Genomic DNA, 24,835 nt, shown 5'->3' with positions numbered 1-24,835 from the left:
AACACACTATATGCATCCACAACAAAAGAAGCATGGGATCATGGGAATCTTGTCTTGTTGTCTGTCACGATCGTCGTGGGGTCGTGTGTGTTGGGTGTCCACATGTGAGTGTGAGATGAGTTGCAGGTGTGCATGTTTGATTGAATGACACGTGTGTGAGTGTGTAGGTGGATCCTGCACAGGAGGTTCCAAAACAAGAAGCCTGATCCCAGCTGCAGTGGACCTCCTTGAACCAGTCACTGCCAGACTGCCAGCAGACACTCTGTGCTTGTTTTTAATAAACCTTTAAAATGGTTTGTTTAGTATGTTGCTGGTGGTTTCTTGGGAGTTGGGAGATGGGAGTCTCTACGCTCTTATTGCGATCTGGTTTTCCCCCGAGGCCCGGTTGTAACTGTACATTTGAGCTTTACTAAAAGAGATTTGGCAGCAGCATGTGCAGCAAACTGAAAATTGAAACTATCGTTAATGTGAGTATAAATCCAGACTTAATGAGTGTTGGAAAGTAAACTCAGTTTGGTCTTGTTGTTAAATGCAGAAATGTGGGCCACGTGGTTGGTGTAGTGGTTAGCACTCTTGCCTTTGCAGCAAGAAGATGCAGCTTCGGAACAAGGGCCTTTCTGCATGGAGCTTGCATGTTCTCCCCGTGTGTGTGTGTGTGGGCTCTCTGGTTTCCTCAGTGCAGAAACATGGAGATTGCAGACCCAGCAAATGACAATGTTTTCAAACAGTAAGAGAAATAGAAGTTTGAGGTGTTGTCTAATGTCCTGCTGTGCGTCGTGACATTATTTAACTGCAGTGGAAGGTCCTTCTGTTCTTTATCCGAGATCACAAGCGGAACAGTACTTTCTTCAATGTGCCCTTCAGAAAAAGAACTCCAGGTTGCACTTGATTTGAGGAAAATATTAATATTTTTTAATTGAAGAAAACATTTACATCAAATTAGAAAATGATACATGTTCATATTTACACTTTGAAACAGTACATAGTAAATACAAATGGAAAGAAACAAATATCACATTTAACAGACAGGTTTCCATATTGACATTCAATTTATGTGTAAAAGCACTTTTTTTTATTTACAGTCATGATAGAAATTTGTGTGAAATTGAAATGCCTCCTCACAACATACAATCGATATATTAAAAAAGTGTAAACGTGCTATTCAGAGGTTAAAAAACAATTTGAGCTTTAACATGGGTGCAGGATTTCTGAGGCACCAGGTCATGGCTCTGACACTGATACTGGACACACATACAAGAACATGTGATTAATAATGGTATTAGAAATATACAGGAAGCAATACTTTTTTCAATGTGTGCTCACAAATCTTTAATGATTCCTACACACAACTTTACGAAATGTTCCTGTTCTTTCCTCCTTTAATGTTATTGAGTCCAAACATGATGGGGACAACAATATTAGTATAATTTACAAACTCCATCAAGTTTGTCCGTCTGCACTTCGAGTGTAGATACACAGTGACCCACACTGAGACTCTCTCAGCTCCAAACAAGCTCAGAATTTCTCCTCTGTAATGATGTATGTTTTGATCGACTGCTTGGAGTCTATTTTGTCACTGATGGTTTGAATCCCCATCTGGTTGCCGTGGTGACGCTTCCTCTGAACACTGCAACGAATCCCGTAGCAGAAATAAATTAATAGTCCTGCAGAAAGAACAAAGAAGGGGGTTATTACAGGTCAACAGCTAACTCGCTAAAAGCCCTGCAAACCTTTCGAGCAACAACATAAACGTACCCACTAACATCCAAATACCGTATCTTAACCAAGTGTCTCCACCTAACTGCACCATCAAGTAGACATTGATGAGTGTACTCAGTAAAGGCAGAGCAGGGAGTAAAGGCACCTGTGAAAAGAGACGGCGAAAAATACGGGTCACGTTTTATTAAATTTGTTCAGATACAAATTCAAATGATCTAAAAAACAAACAAACACACATACCATAAACGATGCCTTGGTAGGATTCTGCGGGTGCCTCCAGATGATGAAAGTGATGACTAGTAGCATGAGGACGAGGATGCAAACAAGCACCAGACTCCACGCTTCCAAACGGACCAGAGAGTCCATGGCTTGAGCCAGGAGGGCGCACAGTGAAACCACACACAGAACTTCAGAAAAAGAAAAGGTAGACGCAGACGTAATTATGCATCTGACAAGAAAATATGTATTGGGTGATTCATGATAAACTGAGAAACACCAAGTGCTTCTATAATCTTGGGTTTACCAGCAATTACTGTCAAGATCGTGACAGTTCTTGCAGTTGCAGCATTGGGCGACGATGGAGGCCTCAAGAAACCAAATTTCTTATTTGATTCTATGTTCTGCAGCTCTGTGTCTTCTGATGGAACAGCCTGGTACCTGGTTTGCAAACAAAATAAATGTGAAATATAAAGCGAGATTTGCTCAGCATTCTCTGTGAAGCCTGCGGGAGGATACACGTACCTCAGGATCAGAATGCATATGGCCACGAGTGTGTAAGCAAACAGAGTGCCAATGGACATCATTTCCACCAAGGCCTCCAAGTCAAAGAGCATAGCCATGATGGCTGAAGATAAGACGTGGAAAGAACAGTTACTCCAAGTCCATAAACGTCACCACATGCGCACAGAGATTAAAAAACAGCTAGAACATCGGTACCTGCCACAATTCCAGATGATATTGTAGCTAAAGCAGGACTGCCTTTGTTAGTGACTTTGCTCAGGAACTGGAAAAGCAAACCATCTCTGGCCATGGCAAACAGCACCCTGGGCATTGGGAACATGGAACCCAGCAGGCTTGACACACAAAAACAAGGAAAATTAATAGAGTTCAACAGAAGCGCTCATAAAACCAGTCTTGTCCAAGGAAATACATAAACCTCTGATCATGATTAAGTTTTCAGAGTGTTCAGCATTATACACATCGCTGTTGGTTAACAATTAATATCATGCTCTAAATTGGCCCTTTAAACTTTTCATTTATAGACTGCACTTAGTCACACCTCCTTGTGACTTTGCACACCACGTTGCAGCCAGGTGTGAAGCAGATTGCCTGGGTAAATATTATTGCAGGGCACATTTAGTTGGTTCAAAGTACTGCAGCATTAAGACCGTGTAACGCACACATTGCATATGTTAGAAAATAGGGGCTGAGAATGTGGGGGGAAAAGAATTATGAGGTATCGCCTGAAAACTGTTTCTCAACAGTCTTCTGTTCTGGATTTTTTAGGCATGTCTGAAAATGTTGCCTGCACAATGGTCACACATTTCAACAATCCAAACAGACATAATACAACTGTCACACACAACAAATAAGGTATAACAAATAAAAAATAGGCTTGCCGACAAATTAGAAGCAGTTACTAAAGCAATCCTTCAAAATCCACTTTAACTCACAGAGATCAGTTTTGTTTTGTTTTAAATCCTGTTATCATCTCTAGAACATCAGTATTATGCACTGATGTTCACTGTCTTTGGTCCTCACTAAAGTAAAATAATCACGATGTCATGATATGAAACCTAATCATCAAACACTTATCACCTTCTTTTTAATCGTTCAAATTTGGCAAGTGGTTAGTAACACATATTCATTTTGGGTGACAAAGTCACTAAGTCGCTAAGATTTTTGTTTTTCTGTTTTTGTCACACTGACTGATGGCAAGGTATCGCATTATAAATCTATTTGTCAGTGGATTATTTATGTCAGTAGCATTTGTTTTACTTAATCCTCCATGATTTTGATTTTCAGACAGCCTATCTACTAGTTGTTGAGACACACAGTTCATCTACTGTCAGTGCCCTCAGAAAACAAAAACAAAAGTGACAGAGCTTTATCTGCTGCTGCCTCTAAGCTGTGGAATAGTCTCCAATCACACTTTAGATCTTCTCTTTCCATTGATACTGTACATCTTAATCAAATTCTTATTCAGTTATGATGCAGTTATGTATTATTTGTCTTATCTTTCGTCAAATTCTGGTATAATCCTTGCTTTTGTAAAGTAGTTTGGCTCAACTCCCAATGTGTTATACATTGAGTGGCTTGACTGACTGCCAGACTATCATAAAAATCCATACTACTTTGGCTAAAAGGTACATTTCAGCTTATGAATTACATCCTTAAATAGGAATCACATTGCACAAACTCTGCCTGTGCTACGACCAGATTCTTACCTGGTGGACAGAGCACACAGTGATCCCACGGCCACAACATATTTGGCCGGACCCCAGTTAACGTACTCAAAGGCCACTGGCAGCGGGCTTTTCTCGTTAAGCAAGTAATACGGCATCATCAGAGTGAGAGCAGCCGACACAGCAAAGTAGGCCAAGAAACAGATGAGTAGTGAGGCCACAATGCCTATAGGGACAGACTTTTGAGGGTTCTTCACCTCCTCACCTATAGACATAAACACAAGGTGTTTTTAATTGTTTTAATAGATTTTATACATGATATTGTACTTGATACAACCTCAAAGTTCTCGGTATTGATTAGTGACTGTGGTGAAATAGACGCTGTGTATGTGTATGAAACCTTTGGAGTAGTTTTATATCTATGTTGAAAAATGTTTTATCACATGTACCTGATAATATAGTGGCAATAACAAATAAATGCCAGCAGATTATGGCATTATATTGCCAGTTGACCGGTCACATGATGATTGAAAAGGATTTATGTTTTTCTATAAAAGTTTTAGACTGTTTTAATCTTTTTTACAGTCAAACCCTGTTGTTATGTTCTTTTAACAGATTATAAAATTTGGATCCGAGACACAACACTGATCATGCAATGGACTGAAAACTGGATACTACGTAATTTATCAAACAGCTTGTTAATGCTAGTGAGACTTAGTTGTCATCTCACCTGTTGTTGCAATGCAGTCAAATCCAACGAAAGCATAGAAACATGTTGCAGCTCCAGCCAAGGTCCCAGAGATGCCATAAGGGAAAAACCCTCCTTGTCCATATATACTTGTTACATTGGCAGTGGAACTCAGGTTTCTGTTCGATGGAAGTCAGTATTATCTTGTGGTTATTTACAGTAGTATTTCTGTCTTTGCATAAGACATAGGACCCCGTGTGCATGTCATAAAACACATTGCTCTTACTTGAATTCTGCTGTGGCGTTTATCAGAGTCTCTTCGCTGATTTGCCAGTTGGCGATGTCTCCATTGATGAATCCAGAGATCGTCACAAACAACAGCACCAGGATGTTGATTGCTGTGAAGATCTTGTTTATTGTTGTTGACTCTTTCACTCCAAAGGCCAGCAAACCTTCAGAGAAAAAAGAAGATAGGCAGGTGTATCATATATATATACATATATATATACTTTCACCACTATGAATACACCTTTGCATTTATTTATTTTACCTGACAGTAATATGATAAGAGCTGCAGCAAAGACATCAGGGTAAGGTGCCAGACCAGGAAGGCCCATGGCTGCATTTTTTTCTAAGTATTTTGATATAACGCCCCCTATGAGGTCATCAAATGTCCCGCTCCATGCCAGCGCAACGCTGGACGTCCCTGAGCAGATAATGAGAGAGAAGGTGCAATCAAGTTATCAGCTTGACTCGTCATGCAACTGTAACTGCGGCCATAAACAGAAACACTGGTGGTAATATTTCCTTTCATGTTTCTGTCATCACACTTTACAACCCAGTTTTTTTACCGATTGTATCTGGTCTCTGGAAGTTATTAACAAAAAAACAATAAACTTATGTGTCAAAACAAGCGTAGATCTGCACTGTAAGTAACCGTTAAAGCCATTATGAATCTGCCTCACCAGCTGGTGAAAGGTCACTAAGTGTTTTAGAGTCTCATGTTGATGGTTGATGATTTGTGGGTTTCATTGTTTCCCGGTGAATTGAAAACATGTTACATAGGAGGAAAACAATTGTTTTTCTGGGAATGTAAATCACAAAGTTGAGAAAAACATTAAGACAGTGATAAATAATTATTTTCTGTGCACAACAGCTTAAATGCAACAGGAAAATCTCCTCAGACTCAACACAGTAACTCAGTATTATTCTCATATACTTTAATTGAATAGTAAAATGTTTTTGTACTAGATAAATTATTCTTGGGTATCACACTTACCTATGACATAAGAAAGTAACAGATTCCATCCAGTGATGAAAGCCAGCAGTTCCCCAACAGTCACATAGCTGTACAGGTATGCAGAGCCTGTTTTGGGAACCCGGGATCCAAACTCTGCATAACACAGACCCGCGAATATAGAGGCCAGAGCGGCGATGAAAAACGAAATGATGATGCTGGGTCCAGCTGTGTCTCTGGCCACCTCACCAGACAGGACATAGACCCCGGCCCCCAGGGTGCTGCCCACACCCAGGGCCACTAAATCCAGAGTGGTCAGGCATCGGTTAAATGTGGACTCTTCCCCGTCGGGCTCCAGAGGCTTCCTCCGAGACAGGCTCACCAGAAAGGACTTCACCAAGCCGCACGGCATGTTTGGATCTGGATAGAGAGATGTGGTAATTGTGCCTAAGAGGAAGGAGAGACAGGTGGGAGAGCACGTTGATGTTACTGAGAAAGTGGGAGTGAGTGGAAGGTAGAGCTGAGGGAGAGGAGAGGAGTGGAGTGGAGAAGGCTGGGCAGATCAGTGACATGTTATTCAAATGTCAGTGAATAATTGTCAGGTCAGCCCCCTGGCAGAACAGTTGCTCTTCAAACACCAAATTTCGACAATTTAATCTTAACTTGGAAAAATATGTATGCCTTGTTCTGTTGAAGCATAATTTATTAGAAATCTTACACAAATGACAACTTTTACATTAATTTTTTTCATTAAAATTAAACGATTAATTAAACTCCCACCTTCTCCGTGCAATCTCTTGCCTCTCACGTGTACTTAAGACAAAATTATAAACCCCATTATTCTTTTATATGTGCTCTTCTTTATGACCTGTCTGATATGATTTTGCAGATGCTTGCAAGTTTTCATTGCCACTGTACATAGAAAACAACGCCCTGCTCAGTGGCTGCACTTTACTCAACCTTACACAGTTAGTTCCTGTGACTTTTCTGAACATTTCTAATGTAAAACTCTGCTGGCAATGAAAAGCGCTCTCACCTTATTGAAGCAGCATCATGTCAGAGATAATCCCTCTGGACTAAATGGAAAAAATACAGTTACACATTTGTGCCTTTAGAGATTGCCCTTCAATAGTAGAATTATTCTTACACACGTTGAAAATACGGTGCAGAATTGTGGCTTTTCACACAACACCGTACTAAACTATATGTTAATATCTTCACACTGTGAATGCTTTTTAATCAATCTTTATGGATAATTCCATACTTTTCAAACACACGTTTGTACATATACACATATTATACAATAAATAGGAATGTAAACAAAATCAAAAAAACAAAAAGTCAGAGGTCTAATGGGGAAATTAGGTGCATTAAAATTCACTAACAATCAAGGGCTTGAAAATGTGTATAAAATGTTTGGCCAACATTTGCAGGGTGTTGTATGACACCACTTTTTTCATTCAATTTTTTTTTACCAAAACACCAAATTTACTGTCATTGTTTTTGTCAATGTTGAATTTCTGTCTCAAGAATTCACAACAAGTGCAAATGACATTTACCATTTTAGCTTTAACGGAAACAGGAAGAGAAAGGTTTTTGACTATAATTACATATTTCTGTATTCACATACTGCACAAGTGTGAACATCTCACTACAACAGTTAGTGTCTGCTCTGCTTCCTAAAAAAAAAAAAAGAATTAAAAAAAAAGGCATAGAGTGTGACCCGGCCACACTAATGCCCTTGTAAGTTAATGAAACAGTGGAGGACAAAGCAGCTTTCATGGCTTATGCATGCAGCAGGCTGCCCACTCACGCTTTGAGAGGTAGCTTTTGCCTCCTCATCTACCATCGAAAGGGGATTTTAGCTCAACTAATCTGCCCTGGCTTCTACCTCAGCAGGCAGGAGGTAAGTGGGAATGAGAATCAGTAGCCAAAGCACCTTTGACCAAACATAAAACTCAGACTTCTTATCTGCAGAGCTTCCTGGTTGAAATACAGTTTCAGAGAAATAATGCTTAAAACAGCTACTTTGCACGTGCTGTGTGGCTTTATGATCACAGAATTGATTAACATCTGTTAATTATTGGCTGACTCCCGTGTATAAAAACATGTCAGATACAGATAATAAAGAAATATTTCTGTCGTCATTAAATATCAAATGAGGATTGCAGCAACAGGAAATGGATATAAACTGTCTTTAAAGTTATTCAGTAGAAACTCAATGTTCTTACCTTGTCTTGATTTGAAGTGACTGGTCAGTGTGAGTTGAAAGCAAAAATAACTCTGCTGTTGACTTGGATGAAGAAAACATGTTTTTTTTCCTGTGATATATATGTACAACACTGGCCTGTGTGACCCTCCCACTCAGCAGGCTTTCTCACCCCCCCGAACACTTTGGATCATAATGAGCTCATTTTTGTATGGAGGGCACAGAGTGAGGATTGTGAACAACAAATCCTATTTAGAATGTCAACATTGCTTTTCTGCTCACTTTAGTTGTTACTAGTGCATGCAGAAGCCGTTCAATATGTGCCTGTTTTTAGATAGGCTAAGGAAAGAAGCAATGGAAGCAATTCTAGCAACATTTCTGTTGCATTTCTACAGATATCTCTTGCATTTCTTATCCAAGTTGGTACTGAGCACATTGGTTCCCTCAGTAAGTCACCTACCAGTGTTTGAACTGTATGACAGATGTGTGATTAAAGGACAGATGGACAGAGTATCCATTGGTGTTCCACTACAGATGTGTGTTGCTCTTTTGTCTGAATTAATTGGATCATCTTGACTGAAAACATGTTTTTGGCTCAGTTTTTCTGAATTAATGTGCTCCTTGAGAAGCTTCTGTTTCCTTCTTGAGAGCTAGATTTGAAGGAAACATGTCCCAGTTGTTCAGTTTAATCAACCCTAACCGAACATGCCCTATTTATCCATAGGTCCTGAAGCGTTTGCGCCAAATCAACAAACTAACAACTATTCCATCCATATTACTTAAAGTCAGGAGTATTTCCCAATGTCTCAAGCACAAACAAAGTAAAACTGGATTCAACTGGTGTGCATATGGGGTAAGAAGAAGAAGTGATTTAGAGATAAATCTGTTGCATTTGTACCAATCTCTGTTGTATTTCTTATCCAAATGGGTTGTAATGTCCTGTGTAATATATTTGTTTAAATTGTACAAGTAAGTTGGCAGATGTTATGTGTTATCGAAAAGAAAAAAAAAAAAGATGCACTAGTGTTGTAGTTCTGGAGACCAGTCCTGGTTTCAATACCTGTGTGTTTGTCTCAGAGAGGACATTTATGCTTTTCTAAACCACATTGAATTGATCGGCTCACGAAACACACAAGAAACACTAAATGTCTACTGTTTCATCACTTCCTTTGCTCAGTTAATGTGGTCTCGACAACACTAATATAAAACAATTAACTGATGAAACCATTTACTTTGTGTCAATAGAATTGTAAACATTTTTACACAGCAGTCAGGTTCTCATGATTTGTGTGCACTGCTTTTTCAGAGCACAAGAGGTCAGTATACAATAAGTATCATTCATTACCTCATGTCTTTCCCACTCTGTCTGTTTGAGGGCAGGAATCAAAAGGAAGGATCTGCACATTGTATCTGTAATTACCAAAGCAATGTTTTGGTCTCACAGATCTGATTGTCAAATAACCACCACAAAGCAACTACAGAATTTGATTTTGGATGTTAAAGTTTCATGGATGTGTGCACCCTCAGTCTGAACCATCAAACACAGGTGGAGAGAAAAACAAAATCACACCAGAATAATATGATATGAAGACATAAGGATACAGAGGAATGACATCGACTATATTTCCATAAAAGGCAACACAACATGAACTCTCTCATTAGATTCTTAAATAAAAGAAATATTAATTCATTTCGAGAGTGAGGTTCAGCTGATGTCAGGAGAAACGCTGATGGTGAGGATAAATTATGAGTCATATTTTTGCTATGTGATGTGAAACTGTGGCTTCCTCTTCTTTTGCTCCCTCACTGTTTCAGTGCCACATTACATGTCAAGTTACACACATAGATCCGCATCTGTGTATGAATATGTAGGAGAGTGAATTGCTGGTTCCAGGCACCAGCAAGAGTTCAGCTCAGACGCACAGGCTCTGAGACACACATTTGAATGTGGTCAGCTGACTCCTTCCACATTTTTCAATTGTCTTCTTCTGTTGCCAACAATGCTGAGGCCCCCAACCCTCCCCCAAACTATGCTGGAGTCTCTCACCCATTTACTGGAATAGATACTTGACAGGCCTGAAATAGAGCAGGCACTCACTCACTCGCTCTCTGTAAATTCTCTTGTGCTCAAATCACTTCTAATGTCCAACTTGTTACAACTGACTGGGTCTGTAATAAAAGGCATTAACTTTTACTATAACTTCTCTGTATATGTATCACAGATATTTTAAATTCCCATTTCGGATATGCCACATTCCAGATGACAGTCTTCCCAGAGCAAATGACGTCACCTTTCTCCATTCACGTGCATTGGATTCAATTATAGAAATTCACTTTGCTAATTGTTTATTTGAATTAAAGATACAGTATCTACATGGTCATGTTTAATAGCCATAACATTGGTGTAAGTATTTTGAACACACATAGGGAAAACCTTCGGATATTTTCGGATAATAGACGAATTACTTGTCGATATCTGCTATCGGTTATCTGGTACGCGTATGATGCTAATGGCTAATGCTAATTCAGCCGCTGAACAGCCATGTGCGCACGCACGCGCACACACACGCAAGAGCGCGCTGCAGACAGTCGCTGCGTCACGGAGAAGAGCTAACGGGACACTCTGAGTTATACAGAGAGACGCACAGAGACGGACAGACGGACAGGCGGACCGTGTTAGCGGGGACAGAGCAGAGACAGCAGAATAAGGTGAGCTCGCTGTGATTCTCCCTCAGTTTAACCTCAAACGGCTTCTTGGAAAACCGCTAGAAACGCACCGGTAAAGTTCGCTGACGCGTCATGAGTTTCTGTGCCAATGAGTTGCAGCTGCAGAGCCAGAGCTGGACAGACTCTCCTGCTTTCATTCAGCTTTTAAATTAATGTGAGAAACAAAGAGGTACGGGGACCTGATACTTGTATAATTCAGAATAAAGCCTATACAGTTATGTATCAGCTGTGGTTAATGTAAATCCTGTGAAGTTTGCGCTACAATGTGAGGTATATAAGGAGGGTGTGGCTCTGTATTGCATGTATATGGAGGCCTAGTCCCCCAGACCTTGATTATGACATGAAGTTAAACTGTGCATGCTATTTTTAGAGAGCTTCTCTTCTGTCTTAAACAAGCAGTAGAGCATTTAAATCCAGCATGGAACCCCTCTCCTTTTCTCTCTGAAGAGTCCTAAAGTCTGTATGTATGTGTTTCAAAGTGATAGGGTCTGGTTTTCCATTCATTCTCTTCATAAATCTATATTTTAATTCTAAACAGTGAAATCTGTGTGATAGTTTAGCTTGTTCCTTCTAAGCAGCAGAACCTGCATATGCCTAAACACACGTGAAAGACTGCATTATATAGGCCTGAGTATATGGGTAAGGAAAAAGTGACTAAACAGTTTTGGGTTTTTTTGCCAGTTGGTGTTTTTGTACATTCCTTTTTCAGGTGAATGTGAGGACACGTCTAACAGTACATGTTCTGTCTCTGGTGCTGAGCTGTGGTGCTCTCACTCAGCAGGAGTGATCAGTTATCTGTCAGACAACACACTGAACAAACCTCTTCAAAGGCATTTTTTTCCAGTACAAAAGTCCAGTGAGCAATCTACATTAACCTCTCTCTCTCTCCCGGTCTGTCTCTGTCTCTCTAGGCCCCAAACTATTGATTCCTGCACAGTGTTGACACACAAGACCAAATATAGAGATGGTAAGTGGACCAGACCTTTCTCATCTTGCGTTTTGTGAGCATGATATTATATCGCACTGCAGCCCAGATCTCGTGTCCATAGAACTTGGATGGGTTTGTTTACCATTGATTGAGGTGTGGGACAAAAGTGAGGCTATTTTTCTTCCGCCTGCCACCACACGAGTCCTCTCCATCATAATGGCAGCAGTATAGGGTGTCGGAGGCACCACCCTCACCTGCACGTCTGATAGACACACCTGACTGCATCTTTCCGAAGTTAATAGCTTTGAAGAATTATTTAAACCTTGTAGCAGGTTTCAAACTTTATTGTCCAAGTTGTAAGTCAGTGCCTCGCTATTCTGCACTGGCTGTAGGTAAAACACACACTTGCTCTTAATTGTGCTCTGGAAAACTGTAGCTTTGGCAACAGAAGAAACAAACTGCACCCAGTGAGGAAGGAAGTGGTAGAAATTTAATTTAGTCCACAAAATGACATCTTCATCAAGTGTCTTTGAATAAAAGACATTATTCTTGGTGAATAGTCTGTTGCTCTGGGCTTGTATTTGTGGTCCTGTTGCTATGTGGGTGAAGCACTCCAGCTGTCGTGAGGAGTGATGGCTGTTGTAGTGAAGCAGAGGTTCAGAGCATGTGCAGTGGTCCCTCAGACGAGTGGAGAGGACACTTTGGCTCTCTGCCTCAATGCAGCAGGAATGTTTACAACAACAGCTGCAGTTTGAGCTTCAATCCATTTGCCAAGTTTTCCTGTTTTCCACAGTGAAGGAGTTTGTAACACTATACATTTGTATGGCCAAAATGACAAAGCTGTGATAATTTTTATTCATGTGAGCAGTATCTCAATGTTTTAAAGCAGAACTGTACATTCTTTACATGGTCAATGATATTAAGTGTATGTTAAATTTGAGGCTTTATGTGTCTGGTGCTCTGTGTGAAACCTGACTCCACACTAATACACACCCTACAGTCCTCCCCCATCACACCCGCAGGCCACACACACACACACTACATGCTATGTACAGGAGACAGCAGTGACACTTAGTTGGAAACCTCCTAATGAGGCCCAATGCCAGTAACATGCTTGGGTTCAGCGTGGAGCCCTCCCTGGTAAGCAATGGCTTGGCCTGACTTGGCCTGACTTCCTGTCACAGTGAGTCCACTACTCACACCCTAAGGAGATTCACATTTGACCTTTTTCTCAACTACTTGAGCAGTAGTCTACAAAAGTTGTTGAATGAACAAACCTAATCGGAATATTCACAGAATCTTCACCTTTGGCTTTAATATTGAAATAAGTAATGGGCCAATTGGCTAGCGTGGCAAAAAACAACAACAAAATTCACTCTATTCCAAGAACTACAGACTTTCCTTTGGTTTTGTTTTTTAACCACACATTTTAGTTTCTTTCTCCTGAGCTGTGGTTAGCATTCTCACCTCATTAACCACAGCCAACGTCCTACTGTCAACAACAATATGACACATAACTAAAGCTGAAACAATTAATCAATTAATCAATTATTAATAGATTACTATATTAATCGACAACTATTTTGATAATCGATTAATCGGTTTGAAGCTTTTTTATGATTAAAACAAGATTTGTGGACAAAACAAGACATTTGAGAACATCATCACTTCCAGGTTTGATGAACACTATCAACATTTTTTAAGGTTTTCTGATATTTTATGGACCAAACGATTAATCGAGAAAAGACAGATTAATCGATTATGAAAATAATTAGTTGCAGCTTCACACATAGCTAGAGTTAACTTTCCAACACATCATTAGGGTTCCTGTTTCAGGTGCACTGGTGTAGCAATAGTCGTTGTATGTTTATTGTCATTTCAGCCGTATACAGCACACAGTGAGGTGAAACAAAAAATATGCAGTGCATACATTAACCATGAAGGGTGACGTAAAGTGCAGGCTCTAACCCGGTAACAATATTGAGAATACAAACTCAGATCTCCATGTATTTTATTACTTTACTGTGAAATAGTCAGGGCTAACGTCACTGTTGAAATGTCTCACCTTCTCTTACAGGTGTTCAGAGGCACAATTACAGATGCTCCAGACTTTGACCCCAGCGCTGATGCTGAGGCTCTTTACAATGCCATGAAAGGCATGGGTGAGTGTTTCACTACGTCTAGGATCTTTGCTGTTTGACTTCCTCTGACTGACAAAGATCCAATCATACATCAATGTATGACTTTGATGAAGCAGATCTCCATTTTTGACAGTGTTGGCTTGTGTTCCTCAGGTAGTGACAAGGAAGCCATCTTGGACCTGGTCACCTCAAGAAGCAGTGCACAGAGGCAGGAAGTCATTGCAGCATACAAGTGCAGCTTTGGAAAGGCACAAGAACCTCCATTATTCATCTTTGATTAAAGAGAAAACTGACTTTCTTTTAGTAATTGATTTGTTTTGATGTTGACTTTCCATATAGCAATACCCTACATAGTTACATATAAATCTAATATTGTCTCACTAGGACCTGATTGAAGACTTGAAGTATGAGCTGACTGGCAAATTTGAGCGTCTCATCGTCAGTTTGATGAGAACTCCAGCCTACCATGACGCCAAAGAAGTCCATGATGCAGTCAAAGTGAGACATTTACATCGTTCGTTCCTCAGTCACATCCAGTGAAGCTTTAGCTACTTTGTGTTAAAGGTCATTCTCTGTTATAAGGGAGCTGGAACAAACGAGAAGTGCCTGATTGAGATCTTGGCATCGAGAAACAACAAACAGATACAAGACATGGTTGCAGCATACAAGGATGGTAAGTCATGTTCATTTTAAACAAGTAAATAATTTATTACTATGTGTCAGCATTTGTAATTGACATGTGTGTTTGTCTGAAGCCTATGGCAGAGACATGGAGGGGGACATAATCAAGGACACTTCAGGTCACTTTAAGAAGATGCTGGTTGTTTTAATGCAGGTCAGTTCACTCAGGAGTTGATGTGATCACTATTGAAATGTGCAGTCAGACATGAAGTGACTTTGTTTTAGTCTGATGTGAGTGTGTTGTCATATTTTCAGGGGACCAGAGACGAGTCAGGAGTGGTGGATGCAGACTTGGTGGAGCAGGATGCACAAGTGAGAATTTGAATGATGCTTTGGTGTTTCATGACTTTAAAATAAGGATCTTTTGGTTTCCATGGCCTTAGAATAAGCCTCATGTATGTACTTAAGGTAAGGGCCTTGCCTATGGAGGCTGACATGTTTCCACAGAAGCCCAAAGGGATGTACAGGTTTTGCGTTTTGAAGAGGCAAAGAAGAAAAAGGAAATTCCTGAGAGAATGAAGAGAGTTGTGAAAAAGAGTTTGCACCCTCTCTGGTATGCAAAGGTCAACACGGTTCCCTGACACATTTTTACACAGTGGACCTGTGAAAAGTCATATATTTAATTTATTTTAAGTCACTCTCAAAAGGAAAACAAAATGTAATGGAGCTGATTAACGGCAGTTCATCTAAATTTTATTGACATTCTTATTAACAATTTGTAGACCTACTGTGTGTCATCATGTGTTTCCTCCCCTTCTGCACAGGACCTGTACTCTGCAGGAGAAGAGCAGTGGGGGACTGATGAGGCCAAATTCATCATGATCCTGGGAAGCCGCAGTGTGACCCACCTTCGCATGGGTGAGTGCAGCATATAGGGTTTTTAACATAACAACGAGGCATTCAAGACATCCCCACTCTGTGACCTTTGTTAAACATTGTTGTATGAGTGTAGGTGTCAAGTAATGAGTTGTTGCCAGATTCAACATGGTAACACTCCACTTTGATTACTTAGGCCTCTTCTCAGAGCCGAACATTAGATTATTAGACACAAAATGATTTTGTCTGTTTGGTATTTGTTTAGTTTTCGATGCGTACGAGAAGATCGCAGAAAAGTCCATTGAGGACAGCATAAAGAATGAGTTATCTGGAGACTTTGAGAGGCTGATGCTGGCTGTTGGTAAGTAGGACTCAACACAATGACTGGTGCTGGGAAATGTCAAGTTCTTAATGCAGACCTCCTTTTTGATGTTGTATTGCAGTCCAGTGCATAAGGAGCGTTCCCATGTTCTTTGCCAAGTGCCTTTACAAGTCAATGAAGGTAAACACACACCATGAAAACATCTGCCTCCAGTAAACATATCTATTATTAGACTTATCATTTAAATCATTGTCAAATTGTCCTGCCCCTCACCACTTTTCCTCTCCTTTGTCTCCAGGGTCTCGGAACAGTGGACAACACCTTGATTAGGATCATGATTTGTCGATCTGAAATAGACATGTTGGATATTCGAGAGTTTTTCCGCCTCCGATATGAGAAGTCACTTTACAACATGATTAAGGTAAAAGAAGAGAAAAAAAAAAGCTATGAAGATTTCAAAATGTGTACTAAATTAAATATTTGACACCACTCAAAATGTTGGCGTTTCTAGGATGACACATCAGGCGATTACAAGAGGACTCTGCTTAATCTGTGTGGAGGAGATGATGAGTAAGTTCCAATTGGGCTGCAAACAGCAGCAGCAACCAGATGGTGGTGCTAGATCACCAGGAGTTAAAAGATGAGAAGTTTGTTTTTACGGTGATGGAGCAGAGATGAATGAATTGTCTTTTTGATGAAATTGACATTTGACTAATGACTGTTTTAAAAAAAATAAGCAGCAGTTTTGTTTATAATTACACTTTTCATATACCGGTGGAGTTTTTGACTTTGCTGAGTATGTTGTGCTGTGTCAAACTCATCATTACAGCTTAGCTGGAGAGTTCTTCCCTGAAGCTGCTCAGTTAGCCTACAAGATGTGGGAATTAAGTGCCATGGCCAAAGTCCAGGTTTGGGCCTCTGTTTGCTCTCACTGTAGATGTGTCATTGCATGTTTGGCTTGGCAGTGCATCATGCATCAATCCATCATAATTGTCTGCTGGCCACGCTTCTCGCAGTGTCATAAACTGTGCTGATAACTCTGCCTTGAGTGCACAGTGAACGCCTTGTCTAACAAAGGAAAGGTTCAGAATGCCTCACTCAAATGCAAATAGTTTTTGTCGTAGTGTGCTCACAAAGCCACTGTGTGGTTCGTTCTGTTCCAGGAGCTGGTGAATGTCAAAACGATCTCAGCATTTTTTGTCAACAAAAGGCTGTCTCACTAATGCTCATTATGATTAGGCTTCAGCCTACACACCTTTTCAGTGTCGTAGCCTCTAACCTCACAAGGACACAATCCCCATCAAATATCCATTGACTATTATCTTAGAGCTTAATACATAATTTGAGTATTATTTAGCAACTACTATAAAGTAAATTATACCATAAACTAGAAACAAATTATAAAGTTACCTTTTTTGAAACTAAACCATTATATAATTAACATTTTGCATGATTATCACTGATCTTACGGCTCTGGTTTATTTATCTGAGTGTACATGGTAATAATAATAGTGTAATCTCATCCAAATTTCCAGCTGAGGCCAACAGTTCACCCCTCAACCAATTTTGACCCTGCTGCTGATGCCCAAGCACTGAGGAAAGCCATGAAGGGATTTGGTATGCAGCTGAAAACTGGACACACTGAATTCACACTGCTACTGCACCAGTGCTGAAACACATTTTTTGACTGCTTTCCCTCTTTTTTTAACCACAGGAACAGATGAAGATGCAATTATTGACATTGTTGCGCAGAGAAGCAATGCTCAGAGGCAAGAGATCAGACAAGCATTCAAATCCTTACTGGGAAGGGTAAGAGACATTAATCATTAAGGTGAAATAGAAATAACTGAACATCTTCACTTTTAGTGGCATGTTAACATCTGTTGCATAAAAAAATATGATGGCTTTTTTGTTTCTATGTTGTTTTGACACGTTTCCTCAGGATCTAATGAAAGACCTGAAATCTGAACTGTCCAAGAACTTAGAGAGGCTGATCATTGGGCTGATGATGACTCCTGCAGATTTTGATGCCAAAATGATGAGGAAGGCAATGGAGGTATAGCTGATCCAGAACACTCAACACAGAAAGTGAATATAGTCAAACATCTTTAGACTCCATATGTTTATTACATATTAAACACTGAATTTCCCTCTGTAGAAATCTTACTCATCAGACAAGAATTGAGTGCAGAGGAATTTGCCATCATAGATACAAAGCAAGGCACAAAATAAGATCAATACCAATTTGCTGTTTTTCAAAGTCTTGAATGGCCACAAGTGCTGAACATCACTAAGATACAAATATAATGTGAATGGACGTGAACAGAAATAGCGGAACATGGATCTTTGACAGTACGTGTGAAGTGGCACAGTTCACACTTACTCACATGTAGACTTGTGATAAACATTCATGTTAATTTAACAGGGCGCTGGGACAGACGAACACTCTCTCATTGAGATCCTGGTCACCAGGAACAATGAGCAAATACTTGCCATGAACGCTGCCTATCAGGACGGTGAGTTCAAACCACAAAGTTGTTTTTTAAAGTCACTTTTTGTCTTAGCAAACTTCAGCATGCAATGTGTTTTTACGCAGCCTATAAGAAGTCTCTGGAGAACGCCATCCAGTCAGAAACATCAGGCCACTTCTGCCGCATCCTTGTTTCTCTTGTACAGGTATTATTATCATCATTAAAAACACATTTTCAAACCGCACCACCTTTGCAGCAGAGAACAAAAATGTCTGAGCTACTGGTTAGTTAGTTGTTACCAGGTTTACGTTTCAACTCTATTCTGTTCAGGGTGCGAGAGAGGAAGGCCCTGAAGATGTGGAAAGAGCCAATGCAGATGCTCAGGTGATTTGGTTTATGGCTGTAATCATTGGTTGTGGTAAAAGGGTCAAAGAAAAGAATGGTTTGAAATGATTATTCTTGTTCTTTTCCTCCTGAACAATTCAGGAACTTGCTGAGGCATGCAATGCAGACTCTGATGATATGGAGATGAAGTTCATGAGTATCCTGTGCACCAGGAGCTTCCCCCATCTCAGGAGAGGTAAAGGAGGAATCACAGTGATCAACTCATTTGCAAACACATATACACACTATATACACACAGAATTATATATACAGTTTATTCTGTATACAACTGGTCGTTTTCTTGTCTATTCACAGTATTCCAGGAGTTTGTAAGATACACCAATAAGGACATTGAACAAATTATCAAAAAAGAAACGTCTGGGGATGTGAGAAATGCCTTTTTTGCTATAGGTAATGAGCAACTTTGATGTCATTTTGTTTTTTTAACTTCATACATATCAAGTTAAAGTGCTGGCAACATATTCTGTGACTTCTCATCAGTCCCTGTTGACTCTCTCTTTGCTTCGCAGTCCGCAGTGTGAAGAATCAGCCCTCTTATTTTGCCGACCGTTTGTACAAAGCCATGAAGGTATTTATTCACCATGCTTTTTTATTGTACTCCATAGCATTTAACTGTAAAGAAACATCCGTAATGTTCAAAACAATTATCAAATGAGTTCACACAATGGTGATTAAGCCTGTCAGTGCCACACAGCTCTCTATGTCTCTCAGTATAGCGGTGGTTTCGATCTCTGCACTGTAGAGTGATTGGCTTCACAGACGGAGGCAACTGCAGTATTGTGCTAGTAAAGCACAAACTGTTGCAAACGGGTTGGAGTATGAATGAAAACACAAAGACAAGTCAATGAAAGGTTTCAGAAGTGAATTCTCTTGCTCCCATCCACCCGTGCTGCCACTGTATACATGCAAATGCTCCCTCAGTCAGGTCTGATTGTATCACTTGACAGAACCAGTGTTCAGATGAATAGGCAGAATAATAACATCCACAACAAAAATGACACGCTGCAGCTTTAAAATATAGTCATTTAATGTGTAGCTGCGGTCTTATAGTTCATCATTCCAGAAGCAAGTAATAAAGTCATATTTGTTGCTGCATGTAATTTATACTTAGGTTTTGTTTCTTACACTGTATTGTTGCTGCTGAGACAGTAGCAGCTACTGTAGCAAAGTCAGACACAACAAAGTATCAGCTGATCTCGTACTCTACAGGGCCTCGGCACAGATGACAGAGCGCTGATTCGCATTATGGTGTCCCGTAGCGAGGTCGACCTTTTCAACATTCGCAAAGAGTTCAAGGACACACATGAAGTCTCCCTCCATGAATTCATCCAGGTAGAAACTATGCTTGTAAGTCTGTGTCGACTAACACCCGTGTCATGTTTGTCTCTGTGACTCTGTAACAACTCTGAGCGTGCGTTGCACAGCCTTCTGCTGCTGCTGCTGTGGTGGGGTCCTATAATCTATAGCTTCCTGCGGTGGACTATGGGTCTGTAACCACTGCACTGCTCTAGGAATTTCCCTTGTGCTTAACTTCCTCTCTGCATCCGCTATGTGATTGGTTGACAGTCGCAGTGACAGGAAGTACGCAGAAACAGTTCTAAAATAATTTGCAAATTAAAACGCTGTGACACAAATACAACACGTAGGGTGCATTATCAGATTACGCAAGAGCAAAGTTTCAAATGTTATGAATAAAAATAATGTGTAGCGTGTGTTTTGTAGTGAAATAAAAAGTTAAACAGTTTTTTCACATTCAATTTTGAGATTTTGTTTTGGAAGACAGTGCTTGTTGTAAAGCCTGTTGATGACTTTAATACAGTTACACTACAGTAATTACCAAAATGAGGAAGTTTTTTTTAGTTGTATAGTATATGAGTATCAGCTGATTTAAAGGGTAGTACCTATTTAAATGTAATTATTGATTTTAATTGTTGCTTCACAACAATAAAGTCACCAATTCGAATCCCAGTTCACCTGAGGGTCTTTAGCCCCATGTGTGCGTATGTGTGCATACTCTGGCCTCCTCCCACAGTCCAAAAACATGCAGATAATTGGACACTCTAAATTGACCGTACGTGTGAGTGTGAGAGTGAATGATTGTTTAACTCTAATAATGATTGATTGACCGAGTAAACATGAACAGAGTCACATGAATTGAAGGTCCTTTTCTGTGTGTTTTTGTCGTCTCTGTTCAGAGTGACACATCAGGAGACTACCGTAAAACCCTGCTGCTGCTCTGTGGAGGGGAAGATTAAACCGCGCACGTCCATGCAGCTTTGTTCACAGGTTTCTGTGACAAATCACGAGTCGCAGAGTGAAACTGTGGCATTAAACGTCAGCATCTATTGTTCTCAACTGCTGCCACTCCTTAGCCAAACAGAGTGACCTCCCAGCCCTCCATGCCAGTTATCTGCTCTAACATTGGATCGTCCTGTAAATCCGGATGATGTCTTTCTTTTTTTACAAAGTCATACGTAACTTTAAGATGTCCTAAATATCACTTGAACACCATATTTCAGACTAGTAAGTGCTTAAGCAGTGCCTTTAGATTGTTGGCAATCCAATGATTACTGTGATTGTAAGCTGTCCGATCAATAAAATTAAACTGTGTCTCTACTTTTTTTGTTTCCTCTCACTGTTTAAATGTAGAAACAAGATCAACCTTGTTTTTAGCCCTTTCAACCACTCTGCTATCTATTACAGATGACCGACCATGACTGCACACATATCTACACATCTATACATTTAAAACTAAAAGAAATGCAAATAGTTGTTGTTTATTCACTGGACTAATATACATGTCAAGTACAAGACAGCTGTCTGTTCTTGTCAGTGTCTCAGTTCACTGCATATGTGTGTGAGTGCAGCTGTTGTTTGGCCATCTTTGAGTTAAAAGAGGAAAGAAGAAAAAAACAAACGTATGTGGCGAGGAAATCCCCTGCACTACGCCAAAATCCAAGCAGAAAATAGAGTCTGCAGCAGTCAGTCACACTCTGGTTTTATTGGCACACCCAACCTAAAATTGCTCCATTTGCTGATAATTATAAAAGATGAAGAGATTACTTCAATAGGACAGTGGTAAAATGCAGTGGTGTCAAAACATTGAATTTCCCTTTCGAGTGCAGGGGGAACTTTGTTCTGTGGCGTTGTTCAGAACAATTTGTACAGCGTGAACTAGATAGTGTAGATCACGTATTTCAAAGCTGTTGCATTTATTGGCTGTTACTGCAAGTCCTTTCTTTTTTTTACTTCTGCATGATCATGGTGGATCATAAATGTGGTCATGCATATACTACACTGTTTATACAAGTTGTTTTACTTTAGGGGAACTTTGCACATCAGCTCTGGCTGTCATGTCATATAAGCAGTCAGCTCTGTTGACATGCATTGATGTGTGCAGTGTGGAGTATGCACTGCAGATTAAAATTATAACGCACAAATATACTGTAACAACAAATTGTTGTCAAATTGTATTTCCATGTGTTGTGTTACTTGCAAAGGCACCGTGCAGCTGGACACACACCAGGTTCTGTTCAGCCTGAACTCACAGTGCAGGCCATTTTACTGGGTTATGGGAATTCCCCGAGTCTCTCAGTGAAATTGCTTCCCCCCGATTCACCAGTTTCCTTAAAAAGTGCCTCTCTGACACAAGCTGAATGTGGGTAAGTTGTTGTTTATTTGTTTTAACATTTGAGGCGTAGTAGCATAATTAAGATGAGTTCTCATTATATGTGGCACTGTCTCCTGTAAATTTATAGCATGGTAAAATCATATTATGTTCTTCGGAAAAGATAAGATGGGATTTAGGGATAGTGAAAAAAAAATTTTCTGGTTGATATGCTGGAAAAAAATGCCAACTAACTCTAACTAACAGTTACAGAAGGCAAAAGCTTATTACCTTACTAATAATAGACAATTACTGTTCTAAAGTTTCTTTTTTTTAAAAAATTCAGAATATTCTTAAAGAAATGTAATAAGATAAAGACAAAGCTAATTCTACTGACGTGTTACCAAATCAATGTGTAGAATAAAATGTTTCTAAGACAACACAAATGTAGTGCTTGAATTGTTTAAAAGTATTCATATCATTGTGATATATTTGACAAAGATTTTTATTTGCTGTTTTAAATGAGTGCTACAAAGAGCATGTTAGAGTTAAAATGGAGGGACAGTGTGATGGCGGTCCCATCTTGGCCAAATGTTTTTGTATGTGATAAGAGGTTTTACCAGAAGCCAACACTGGGACATTTTGGTCTACATAACACAGAGTTAACATCTATAAGCTGCTGATTTTTGTTGTGTCCCAGCAGGATGGAGTTCATACTTAACACAGTGGGCTTCAAGCCTGATGTTTGCCCTCTCCTGTCTTTGTGTAATATGGCAAATGCTTACAAAAGGAGAAAAGTATGCGTATAATTTTCTGCCCTGCAGAATTTAAACGATTGGTGACATTTTCTGTATCTCCAGGCTCATGGTTTAGTTCTAACAAGCTGTATCAATAAACAGAGTGTGATTATTGTTTTAGCAAACATTAACCTCCATACATGGAAACTAATAAACAAGGTCAAGGTGTCTGGTGGGAGGCAAAAGTAGTTCAATATCATTTTTTGTATTGCAGAAACTAGTATCAGTGTTACATAAATAGAAAAACAGACGTTCGATTCTGAATAGGTTTGACATCATGTTCAGTGGTTGTACACGGTTGTTTCCTGACTAAACTCAGTTGCTCCATTATAAGACTCTGAGGATGTTGCTCTGAAACTCATGACACAGGGTGTTTTAATTCCCTATGTTTAGGTTACAATCCTCATTGCAGGTGACCCACGGGCGACGGTCCTTTGCGACATTCCCCCATTTTGCTTTCCCATGTCCTGTCTCCCTGCACGTTATTATCAGTTAAAAGCCCCAAAAATATACTTAAACAAAAAAAAAAATCATTTTGACTCATTTTGGACAACATACTATACTATGACTTTTTTGACAGATTTTGGACAACTTACTATACTATGACTTTTTTGACTCATTTTGGATGACATACTATACTATGACTTTTTTGTCAAATCTTGGACGACTTACTATACTATGACTTTTTTGACAGATTTTGGAAGACTTACTATACTATGACTTTTTTGACAGATTTTGGACCACATACTATACTATGACTTTTTTGTCTCATTTTGGACGACATACTATACTATGACTTTTTTGTCTCATTATGGACGACATACTATACTATGACTTTTTTGACAGATTTTGGACGACATGCGGCAGTGCAAACCCAGGTGAGAAGTTAGCTCACTTGGTAGAGCTGCAGCCCTATGTTTAGGTTACAATCCTCATTGCAGGTGACCCAGGTTCGAAACCCACATGCGACGGTCCTTTGCGACATTCCCCCATTTTGCTTTCCCATGTCCTGTTTCCCTGCACTTTATTATCAGTAAAAAGCTCCCAAAAATATACATAAAAAAAGAAAAAAAAATCTTGACGACATACTATACTATGACTTTTTTGACAGATTTTGGACGACATACAAAACTGTGACATTTTTGTCAAATTTTGGACGACATACTATACTATGACTTTTTTGACAGATTTTGGACGACATACTATGCACTACTGTGACTTTTTGTCTCATTTGGACGACATACTATACTATGATTTCTTTGACGAATTTGGGCCGACATACTAAACTGTAACATTTTGTCAAATTTTGAATGACATATACCACCTATGGCTTTGAAGCCAGATTTTGGGCGACATACCATGCTATTTTGTGGAATTTGGGCGACTGCTATACCATGACTTTTTGTCGGCATTTGGGCTGACATACTATACTATGACTTGTTTATCGCCACTGGACCACATATACTATACTATGACTTTTTGTCTCATTTGGACCACATACTATACTATGACTTTTTTGACTCATTTTGGACGACATACTATACTATGACTTTTTTGTCTCATTTTGGACCACATACTATACTATGACCTTTCTGTATCATTTTGGATGACATACTATACTATGACTTTTTGGACAGATTTTGGACGACATACTAGACTATGACTTTTTTGTCTAATTTTGG

The 24,835-nt window shown here is 39.6% G+C and overlaps 2 protein-coding genes across 4 annotated transcripts; one reads left to right on the top strand and one right to left on the bottom strand.

The window, feature by feature from the left end:
- Window positions 1–889: 889 nt before the first annotated feature.
- LOC122778529 (cationic amino acid transporter 2-like) lies at window positions 890–6,910 on the bottom strand. 2 transcript variants are annotated; one of them, XM_044040513.1, is made up of 12 exons: window positions 6,830–6,910; window positions 6,092–6,496; window positions 5,363–5,518; window positions 5,099–5,264; window positions 4,855–4,991; window positions 4,167–4,389; window positions 2,656–2,792; window positions 2,461–2,563; window positions 2,243–2,376; window positions 1,960–2,126; window positions 1,756–1,864; window positions 890–1,664 (listed from the first exon to the last, which is right to left on the bottom strand). In XM_044040513.1, the coding sequence occupies exons 2-12, from the start codon at window positions 6,459–6,461 to the stop codon at window positions 1,516–1,518; spliced, it is 1,851 nt and encodes a 616-aa protein (XP_043896448.1). In that variant the 5' UTR covers window positions 6,462–6,496; window positions 6,830–6,910; the 3' UTR covers window positions 890–1,515. The 2 variants fall into 2 exon arrangements, with proteins under 2 accessions (XP_043896448.1, XP_043896447.1); XM_044040512.1 differs by lacking the exon at window positions 6,830–6,910 and having other exon boundaries at window positions 6,092–6,802.
- A 3,927-nt stretch (window positions 6,911–10,837) lies between these two features.
- Window positions 10,838–21,365, top strand: LOC122778527 (annexin A6-like). 2 transcript variants are annotated; one of them, XM_044040510.1, is made up of 25 exons: window positions 10,838–10,967; window positions 11,897–11,952; window positions 13,991–14,075; window positions 14,208–14,302; window positions 14,439–14,552; window positions 14,637–14,727; window positions 14,810–14,889; window positions 14,991–15,047; window positions 15,500–15,593; window positions 15,817–15,912; window positions 15,995–16,053; window positions 16,172–16,294; window positions 16,385–16,443; window positions 16,703–16,781; window positions 17,409–17,490; window positions 17,588–17,682; window positions 17,816–17,929; window positions 18,299–18,389; window positions 18,470–18,549; window positions 18,675–18,728; window positions 18,831–18,924; window positions 19,044–19,139; window positions 19,259–19,317; window positions 19,959–20,096; window positions 20,945–21,365. In XM_044040510.1, exons 2-25 carry the CDS (start codon window positions 11,950–11,952, stop codon window positions 21,002–21,004), a joined length of 1,998 nt encoding a protein of 665 aa, XP_043896445.1. In that variant the 5' UTR covers window positions 10,838–10,967; window positions 11,897–11,949; the 3' UTR covers window positions 21,005–21,365. The 2 variants fall into 2 exon arrangements, with proteins under 2 accessions (XP_043896445.1, XP_043896446.1); XM_044040511.1 differs by having other exon boundaries at window positions 10,843–10,967; window positions 19,959–20,081.
- Window positions 21,366–24,835: the final 3,470 nt, after the last annotated feature.

Source organism: Solea senegalensis, linkage group LG12 (assembly GCF_019176455.1).
Source record: "Solea senegalensis isolate Sse05_10M linkage group LG12, IFAPA_SoseM_1, whole genome shotgun sequence".
Classification (NCBI taxonomy): domain Eukaryota; kingdom Metazoa; phylum Chordata; class Actinopteri; order Pleuronectiformes; family Soleidae; genus Solea; species Solea senegalensis.
This window is presented reverse-complemented; position numbering and strand designations above follow the sequence as displayed.